Below are 11,143 nucleotides of genomic sequence, written 5' to 3'. Positions count from 1 at the left end.
CACTCATCTTTCAGGTCGTTGCCTTCACGGTACGCCCACCCTTTCAGGTCACTGCCTCCACGACATACCCATCCGTAGGGTTGCTGCCTCCATAGTACACTCATCTGTCGAGTCGTTGCCCCCATGGCATATCCATCCTTTTTGAGTCACTGCCTCCACGAAGCACTTACTTTTATGAGTTACTGCCTTCGCAGCACACTCACCCTCACCACTTCCATCATATGAGTGTTTATGCATGGATATCAAGTCAGACTCGATAGGAGAGTAACCCCGTGATAATTGCGATACTTTAACGAGCGTTGTTTGTCGAGTTGACCCCAACGAGCAATGTGAGTTAAAGCATCAGAGTTGACACGAGTATGATTGTGCTAAGAATATATGGGATCTAGCTCGTGTCACCTTGCATGTTACGGGTTCGCATTTAATGACTTTTATTTTAAAACAAAAATAAATAAATTTTGTTATTTATCTTATCTATCACAATTTTAAAATTATATATGTAACAAACTAAGCAGTATATAAGGACAACTCTTTTCAAAATTCATCCTAAGTGACACTCTTTAGATCCCTTTGATCTTTAGGATGGGACCAGTGCGAGATCCAGTTAAAGTCACGTGCATCCAAAAACTTACCCCACACTTAGATGTTCATTGGGACACTTTTCGTTAGATGATGTGCTAGGCTACTACTAGGATGCTAAGTAGTTTTTTTTATGCCTCTGACTATTGTTCTTTGTTGGTTTGTTTGTTCTAGTCATGCATCACTTTTATGCATTTTGGTATGCTTGTGTGTTTGATATGCATGATGGTATGTTAGAGAGTTCTGTAGGGAGTTGTGTCTATAGATATGCAGACGCAGGTATCATCAAGGAGGTCTACTAACATCTTGTTTGCAGATGTTATTTAGCTCACCCGACGAAAGACACGACTCATTATATGCTGCGAGTTTTGTTGGTTTTCCCGCTAATGTTGTTTTCAGGTAGATCGAGTTTTTATTTTCTCTTTCAAATGTATTTGATAGAGTCTCTGGGCTGAGTCTATAGCAGAAATATGGTACAAGCATGGGTTTTAAGGCGGACGATGTGTCGAACCACATGATGGGAACTAGGTGCGTCGGCTCGCATCCGTATCTTAAGTCAAAATTCTATTCTTTTTTTATAAATCTAGGACCGGGCATGTATATACAGAGTCCAGCTGTCTTTCTTGTTTTTTATAGGATATGTCCCCGACCCAGCGCACTGACCTCTTTTATATATTTTTAGTTTCTTTTACTTTCTATTATTTGTTTCCATGTTTGGATTGTTTTCCTTATTTTTTTCTAATTTATCTGAGATGTTACAAAAAATTATAATTTATGCGTTTTAGAACCTTAAATTTGTAAATCTTTCCTTATAAAAATCTTAATAAAAGATTCAAAACTAAATCAAAATTTAAAATTAAAATATTCAAGATTTTAAAATTTGTCTTTTACTTTCATGCATGGTCTTCAGGTCGATTTTAAAACGGACTGCATTACATTGTCATAACCCAAGTCATATAATAGGGTCTTCACAATATCTAAGAACCGCCCTAGATAATTGCATCATTTGCAAGTCCGATGAGAAGTCAACTAGCTTCTCCAACCCGACTGGGTCAGCATAGATTTTTATTTAGGTGGTTGTCTAATGCGCTTAGATCACTAGAAAACTCCTCGACCCAGGAGGGGTATAAGTCCTTTTATCAAGAGTGTTTCCACTTTTGTAACTGAACCTCCATTTTCTTTCTTGCAAGCAGCATTTTCGCTACTTTGGCGGTTATAAGCCTCGCCTCTTTGAGCTCTACCTGATAGTCATAGGATAAAGTTTTTTTTTTCTTTAATTTTAAGGTTATCGAGGTCCCCACGGACGTTGACGCCTCTGACTATTGTTCTTTGTTGGCTTGTTTGTTCTAGTCATGCATCACTTTTATGCATTTTGGTATGCTTGTGTGTTTGATATGCATGATGGTATGTTAGAGAGTTCTGTAGGGAGTTGTGTCTATAGATATGCAGACGCAGGTATCATCAAGGAGGTCTACTAACATCTTGTTTGCAGATGTTATTTAGCTCACCCGACGAAAGACACGACTCATTATATGCTGCGAGTTTTGTTGGTTTTCCCGCTAATGTTGTTTTCAGGTAGATCGAGTTTTTATTTTCTCTTTCAAATGTATTTGATAGAGTCTCTGGGCTGAGTCTATAGCAGAAATAAGGTACAAGCATGGGTTTTAAGGCGGACGATGCGTCGAACCACGTGATGGGAACTAGGTGCGTCGGCTCGCATCCGTATCTTAAGTCAAAATTCTATTCTTTTTTTATAAATCTAGGACCGAGCATGTATATGCAGAGTCTAGTCGTCTTTCTTGCTTTTTATAGGATATGTCGCCGACCCAGCGCACTGACCTCTTTTATATATTTTTAGTTGCTTTTACTTTCTATTATTTGTTTCCATGTTTAGATTGTTTTTCTTATTTTTTTCTAATTTATCTGAGATGTCACAAAAAATTATAATTTAGGCGCTTTAGAACCTTAAAATTGTAAATCTTTCGTTATAAAAATCTTAATAAAAGATTCAAAACTAAATCAAAATTTAAAATTAAAATATTCAAGATTTTAAAATTTGTCTTTTACTTTCATGCATGGTCTTCAGGTCGATTTTAAAACGGACTGCATTACATTGTCATAACCCAAGTCATATAATAGGGTCTTCACAATATCTAAGAACCGCCCTAGATAATTGCATCATTTGCAAGTCCGATGAGAAGTCAACTAGCTTCTCCAACCCGACTGGGTCAGCATAGATTTTTATTTAGGTGGTTGTCTAATGCGCTTAGATCACTAGAAAACTCCTCGACCCAGGAGGGGTATAAGTCCTTTTATCAAGAGTGTTTCCACTTTTGTAACTGAACCTCCATTTTCTTTCTTGCAAGCAGCATTTTCGCCACTTCGACGGTTATAAGCCTCGCCTCTTTGAGCTCCACCTGATAGTCATAGGATAAAATTTCTTTTCTTTAATTTTAAGATTACCGAGGTCCCCACGGACAACGCAATTCACATATTACTGACCGGGAATCTCTGAGCGTGTTGGGTCGACTACCTTTACAGTCTGGTAGACTGAAGGTCTTATTAGCTTGTGATGACGGGTTCGTTGTACCCTGACCCAGCTATCTCTAACTTTTAAGGATTACTCGTCCCTTCCTCTCACTATCTCTGTTGAGGCATGTCACTCCTTTTGTCTTCGACGACCTGATTGTCGATGAGCTACCGCCCGTTGGGAATACGACGATTTATCATCTGCCCTTATACCTCGAATATGCTTTGACGTGTCGGGATTCCCCATCGGGATGATTTATTTATTTTACAAGCTTCATATGTCGATGAGTTTGTTATCATGTAGGGACCGTGAGAGCCCAATGGCTTAGTGGGAGCTTTTAAAGCATCGGAACACTCTCCTACAAGATAATTATCCTTTGATAGACCTCTGCTAGTCATCACCACTAATTTAAGCAAAACACTCTAGATCAAAAGTGTCTTGAGCAACCTCCAAGATGTACTTAACCAAGTGGGATACGTCCCCTTGAAAGCAGTCATAACCCCATAACAGATTAACATACTTGAATATCTGTTATGGGTAGTCTACGTAGGTATTCTTTCGTGGATATTGGTTCAAGGTGTTTCCATCTAAACTTGTTTGGAAGGACAAACTTGACCTATCTTTGCGAGATTTATCGCACTTAGGCTCTCCACATTCTTTCTCTTGTTTGTCGTCTTTGTAGTATGTCTGTCTTTTTTCATGTTTCCTCTCCTCCTGATCATTCACATGATCTGATAGAGAGACTTATTCGAAAAAGAGAAAAATACATCGATGGACAAATAGGTGACTCCTTTAAAAATAAAAAAAGAAATAAATGAAAACATGAAAAATAAATCATTACTAAAAATAGTAAGATCAATACTGGATAAATATGATTTATCAAAATATCTTGGGTTGAGACAATAAATACAATTAAGCATGTTATTGATAGGTTAATTTGAGAAGTATTTTGAAGAAACTTCACATGAATTGTTTAGATGAAAGAAATAGAAGATTGGCCTTTACATTTTTGTGGATGAAAATGTAATATATTAAATAAAAAAATGGAAAAGATAATTAAAAAATTTTATAGTGAATGAATGAAATATTTCTTGGATATTTTAATTCCTGCATATCTTATAGAGTTGTCATCAAGAGAAAATGATTGTAAAACTAGTAAAAGTGATATTTTAATGAAAACATAAAAAATATATTGGAAAAGATGACATTATTGAAATTAAATGTATATGTTTGGAAGTTAAAAATGATGTTTTGCCAAAAGAATGGAAATATCCTAAGTTTTGAACGAAATTTAATCACAGGAGATCTATCTTAATTTGTAGGCATTAGACCTAGAAAACAAGATAGAGACAAACCATTCAACATTCCTTTCGAAGAAAGTGCTAAATAGTATTGATAAATCATCAAAAAATGATTTTTGAATTGTTGTTATACAAGATAAATTGCATTAACATTCCATGAATGAATTCTTCTCGTGGATAAAACGAGAGAAAAAGCCCAGGAAAAACTTGAATTATGGAGGTCTCCATTGGAGTCTAAAGGCCTTCGTTTAAGTAGAACTAAAACTGAATACATGGAATGTAATTTTAGTAGTAATAGCTCTAGTGACAGAAGTGTGACTTTGGGTGATCAAATTATTAAAAGGTGTGAACGATTTAGATATCTTGGGTCCGTTGTCCAAAGCGATGGTGATATAGATGGGGATGTTAATAGTAGAATTCAAGTTGGTTGGTTGAAGTGGAGGAATGCTTCGGGCCTTTTGTGTGATAGAAAAGTACCGCTAAGGCTGAAAGGAAAATTTTATAAGATGGTGGTGAGACCTGCAATGCTCTATGGCGTTGAATGTTGGCCTTTAAAAGAGAAGCATAATAATAAGTTAAGTGTTGACGAGATGAGAATGATTAGGTGGATGAGTGGCTTTACACTTAGAGACAAAATGCGGAATGAATATATTCGTGATAGGGTTGGTGTAGCTCCTGTGACAGACAAAATTAGAGAAAGTCGTCTTAGATGGTTTGGTCATATTAAACGTCGACCATTAGATGATCCGATTAGGAGAGTAGATGTTTTAAATTCGACTTGTGTTAAGAAAGACAGAGGTATACCTAGGAAGACTTGGGCTTATTGTATTAAAAATGATCTTAATTTACTAGAACTAAATGAAAATATGACACTAAATAGGACGCAATGGAGAAAAAAGATTCATGTAGCCGACCCCACGTAGTGGGATTAAGGCTTTGTTGTTGTTGTTGTAAGGAATCTCAATTAACTACAATTCACATATTTTGTTACTTAATTGGCAATCATATATTAGGTTTTTGGTGTGCCTGCAACTCATGGCCTTGTAATTTTATTACTAATTTTGATGCAAAAGATGTTGGAATCAAAATCGATCTAAGAAGTGTATCAGACACGTATTAATTTTATGGCTTTATCCACTACAAAAGTGAAATGTCATTGCAGACAACTGGTTTGTACAAGTATTTTACTTAAAACAACAACAACTAAATTATAATAATATTAAGTTAGAACACATTTTAGCTAATTGTGGTAACACAAGCGCTATCAATTTAACTAAAATCATATTCCAAATCCACAAAGCAAATACATAGAGATTATGCATCACTTTATTAGAAATAATTTGCCTCGTGTATATGCTAAAATCAAATTTGTTAGAACAAATTTTGAAATTGGGGGCATTTCTTAACCAGAGTTCTAGTATAATATTTGTGAACTCGAATAAAACTTAAAATGATAGATCCACAGCACTGATTTGATTAATCGTATGTTATAAATGCTCTAAATTATTATATATGTTTTCTCTCCATAATTTGACCTTTATTTTTGTGTTTTAAAAAGACAATAGTTTGTATATTGAAATTTTGTTTTACAAAGAGTTACCCCAAAATCACTGTTTTATCAAAATAACATTTTTCATCTCCATCCATGCAATTAGCCAACATAAGTTTTACAACATAAAAAAAGGGAGATTGTTGACCGAATAAGCAATAGTGTGATGACCTTATTTAGCTACAACAACAAGAAGCCTTTTATCCCAGTAAGTGGGGTCGGCTACATGAATCCTTTTTCTCCATTGCATCCTATTGAAAGCCACATTTTCATTTAATTCTAATAAATTAATATCATTTTCTTATACAATACGCTCATGTCTTTATAAATCTACCTTTGATTTTCTCAACAATTCTAATAAATTAATATCATTTTTTTATACAATACGCTCATGTATTTATAAATCTACCTTTGATTTTCTCAACATAAGTTGAATCTAAAACATCTACTCCTTAATCGGACCATCAGATTGTTGAAGTTTATATGACCAAATTATCTAAGACGACTCTCTCTAATTTTCTCCGCCATTGGAGCTACACCAACCCTATCACAGATATATTTATTTAACATTTTGTCAAGTGTAAAGCCACTCATCCACCTATGCATTCTCATCTCGGCAACACTTAACTTAGTTTTATTCTTCTCTTTTAAAAAACAACATCAGAGTCATAGAGCATTGCAGGTCTCACCACCATCTTATAAATTTTTTCTTTCAGTCTAAGCGATACTTTTTCTATCCAACAATAGGCCCGAATAATTTCTCCACTTCAACCAACCAACTTTAATTCTACTCTACTAATAACATCCCCGTCTATATCACAATAACTTTGAATAATAGACCTGAGATATCTAAAGCGTTCACACCTTTTAATAATTTGATTATCCATAGTTACAACTCTATCACTAAACCTAATACTACTAAAACTATATTCCATGTATTCAGTTTTAGTTCTATTCAAACGAAGGCCTGCAGACTCCAATGTAGACATCCATAATTTAAGTTTTTCCTGATCTTTTTCTCTAATCTTATCCATAAGAAGAATATCATCAGAAAAAAGCATACACCAAGGTACATCATCCTTATTCTCTCTGAACTTCTCCATCAAACCTCTCAATAAATGCATAGCTTCCATAGAAGAACTACCTGGCATAAATTCAAATTCGTTATGAGAAATCTTTGTAACACATTTTAACTTATCTTCAATTACTTTCTCCCATAATTTTAAAGCATGACACATCAACTTAATTCCTCTATAATTTACAAACTCTTGTGCATCCCTTTATTCTAAAAAATAATGACCAAAATAATTTCCCTTCACTCCTCAGGCATCTTTTTAGTTCATAAATAATATCAAAGAGTTTAGCAAGCCAAGAAACTCTCAAACCTCCTAAATATTTTCACACTTCAATTGGGATACATCAGGTCCTACAAACTTTCCACCATTGGTTTTCTTGAACACCTTCTCGACTTAATTTTTTACTAACGTGATGGTAAAAAATGAAACATTTTATTATTATTACGATATCAAGATCACTACGGTCGATCTTATTTCCAAAGACTTCATTAAAAAGTTTATCAAAATAAGTCACCCAGCTACGTTGATATTTTTTTCTAATAAAAATACTTTTTGATTTTCATCTTTAATACACTTTACTTTAGTTAAATCGTTAATTTTCTTTTCTCTTTGTTTGACGAGTTTATACATACATTTTTAACCCTCTTAAGTATCCAATCTATTATAAAGATCACTAAAGGCGGAATTTTTAGCGTCACAAATAGTTTTTTTAGACTCCCTGCGGGTCATTTTATATTTTTTCCAGTTCTCTAAACGTTTACATTTAAATTAATTTTTATAACATAATTTCTTATAGTTTATCTTTTCTTGCACATTATTATTCGACCACCAACTATTTTTATTCATAGAAACTTTAGCTTTTAATTCTCCGTGTACATCTTTTATCAGTTGCTTAATAGTGATTGCTACTCTATCCCACAGAATTTGTTTCTTCATGAACATCTCAAATCTTGAATTCTTGAAGTTTACTCATAAAAAAATTTTTATTTGTACATTTTAGGCGTCTTCATCTAATTCTATTATAATGATTCCTATTACTCTTTCTTTTACAACTCATCATCTTAAAATTTTGAACTAATAATCAATGTTGAGTACTTTAATCCTCACTTATAATGACCTTAAAATATTTACATTCTCAATAATCTCTTCTTCTCATAAGAAAATAATAAATATGCGTTTTATTAGATCCATGAATTATTGGGTAATGAAGAATCAATGATTGGGTAATAAAATAATCAATTTATAATATATGAATTTATTTAGAAAATATAAGAAAAATGATTAGGAAATGAATGCTTCAATGTAGTCATTACAAGGTTGTTAGAATGTAATGATCAACATGAGGAGTTTGCTCAAAATTAGAGGCATCCATTAGCTAAAAAGAGTCAATAAGGCATGGAGAGTGGACTCGTGATCAAATATATTGAGTATTATAATCTTGTAACCAGTATTTTATTTTTGAGGCTTTTACATGCATAGCCCCAAAACTTTCAGATTTACCTATCTCATACCCAAATTTTCATAATTACAAACATCATATGAAAATTAGCACTTATTATCACATTTTAATAGTCAAATCCATCTTTTCATCCATATGTAAAGTGTTTTGTGTGTAAAAATGAAACTTTATGTGCTAGATAGGTACATCCTTAAGGATTGGTTGCTATTTATGTAATTTTCCCTTTATTTTCATGTAATTGTAAATGTTGAACCATGAGCATAGATGACTCACATGTAACTCATGAATGATTGAATGATGATAAATTTGTGTGGCATCATCTAATTATCTGCTAAGTATTTTACTTTCTGGTTAATAAATTCATAGAAATTATGAGTATGAGAATGATTTCATCAGGCATACTTAAAGAACTTGCTACTTGGAGAAGAGATCACGATTCAAGAAAACTTAAGTGCAAGTTCAAAATTCCAAGCCTGCATAGCTTGATGTGTATGTTTAAATAGATTCCATTATAAATTGAGTGAACTAAATTTACAAAGATTTGAAGAATGAAGAACACAAACTTAAAAGCAACTTCATTTTTTAAATTATTTTAAAATATATTTCTATATTATTATGGATTTATCTATGTTTTTTATTATTTATTTTCTATTTGGTTAATTGATATTTATTATTTCCATAAAGTATAATAGCTGGTAATTGTCATAAAAATTTAATACACCTTAGAAAGAATAACTAATACTGATAGAAAATTTTGACAATTAAAACTTTATAATTAAATCATTAATTTTATATTTAAATGCTAATCATGCACCCAATCAATTTGTACAATAAAGAGATGTTTCTTATAATGAAATATTAAATGATTCGATGAATTAACTTGAATTTGAAAATTTGAAGAAAATATTTTCTAATAAAAAGAGAAAGTAAATCTTTTAAAAGTTTAGTTAATGTTTTGAGAAGAAAAAAATACTATGCCTTATATGAAAAAAATCCATGATAAATATTTTTTCTTTATAACATGAAGTATGAAATGAATCATTCATATATTACTTTTTCTAGCATTTCTATAATTTAAGATCATGATTATTTCCATATCATAATTATGAGTTTACAAGATGAAAAACAAAAGCTTCTTATATAGTCTGCGATCAAATGCTTCATTTACTTGCAATCATGATGATGATGCTTTACATTCTAGGATAAACATTTTAGAAATTGAAAATGCTAATTTTAGGAATACTTTAAATGATTTATCTATTTCCTCTAGTATCAATTATATGACTTGTTCAAACTTTGGTGTGCATGTCAGTCATTCATACTGCAATCCACATATAGGACTGGTGAAGATATGTCGGAGCCTTCAACAACAGTTTGGAGTATGCAATTTCAAAATAATCAAGACAAGGTGTACACGCAAATCAAATTTTAAAAGGCATGCTTTAAGGTAAAGAGTTTGGAACAATTCTATTCCTTCTAATCCAATAAAATATCTAAATATAAAATGCATGTAAAATAAAAAAATACAAAATCTCATAATCCACAACCAAAAAACTATATAAGTTTGAGGACCGTTGGCTACAAGTAAGATTTAGTACTCTTGTAAATCCAGAAGCAGTCAATCTTGAGAGGATCAAAACCTGAAAATTGTTTGGCGTGTTCTTAAATCTTACTAAAAAAAATATTTGGCTATTTGATTCAGATTTAGGATATAGTTTAGATTCTTTAATTCTAAAATCCATTTGAACTTATCAGAGCATTAGTATTTAAAATCTAGCGAGATTCTGTAAGCTAAATCTCGCTTAAATCCAGCCCAAAATAGAATAAAAAATAGCCCCAATTTTGAATGAAACAAAATAATAAATCTGCCCTAATAACCAATATGAATACAAAAACAATGAATATGAATCACAAAAAACCCTACATTCCACCAAAGATAGATCGAACGAATTCAAATTAATAAAACGGAGCAAAATAAGTGAATTTTGATCAAATTAGAACGGATTTAAGAGTGAAAAGGCGTTAAAACCAGTAATCAAATACCTATAAGCGACGTCGTCGTGGGACATCCTCGATGACAGAGACCCGATTTTGATCGGTAGTTGTTATCATCGAGAGAATACGATTAGAGAGCTATCGCACGCAATTTTTTCCCATTGCTAAAGGGACAATATTTTGAAGCAAAAAACCAAAAGGAAATTCTTTTAAATAAATTGGGGAAATTTTGAAGAAACTTTGACGCAAGCTTTCTTGGGGCCTGCGAAGCTCTATTCCCATTTGATCCCTTCCGTTAGTTGAAATAGCTGGGAGACATTATTAACGGTCAGATTTATCTCTCAGAACATGAGCTTGACTTTCATTTGTGGACAAGATCGTCTTCTTGGTTTCAACTTTCAAGGGTCTTTTTAGGACAATTTTTATGTGAGAATATTCCTTTATGATAAATTGAAAAAAATAATTAAATTATTAATTAAGATTATTAGATTCATGTAACACTTAATTGAGTTTTTATTTATTTAACACCTGCAATATCTTATTATTGTGTATTGGAACAATTCACAGTGGTATAGTGATGCATTAATTATTTAGCATTGTACAAAAATACAGCACACACATAAATAAAAGAGTTGATATAGGGAACATCAAGGG

General features: G+C 32.5%; 1 protein-coding gene across 1 annotated transcript in view; it reads right to left on the bottom strand.

Annotated features, from left to right (window-relative positions):
- LOC110031236 (uncharacterized protein At4g08330, chloroplastic-like) overlaps positions 1-10,757 on the bottom strand; it is a 16,756-nt gene extending 5,999 nt beyond the window's left edge. The window contains exon 1 of the mRNA XM_020734346.1: positions 10,538-10,757. Coding sequence (XP_020590005.1) covers positions 10,538-10,563 — 26 coding nt within the window. The 5' untranslated portion in view covers positions 10,564-10,757. The remainder of the gene's footprint in view (positions 1-10,537) is intronic.
- Positions 10,758-11,143: the final 386 nt, after the last annotated feature.

This window comes from Phalaenopsis equestris, unplaced genomic scaffold (assembly GCF_001263595.1).
Source record: "Phalaenopsis equestris unplaced genomic scaffold, ASM126359v1 Scaffold000790, whole genome shotgun sequence".
NCBI classification, from domain to species: domain Eukaryota; kingdom Viridiplantae; phylum Streptophyta; class Magnoliopsida; order Asparagales; family Orchidaceae; genus Phalaenopsis; species Phalaenopsis equestris.
This window is presented reverse-complemented; position numbering and strand designations above follow the sequence as displayed.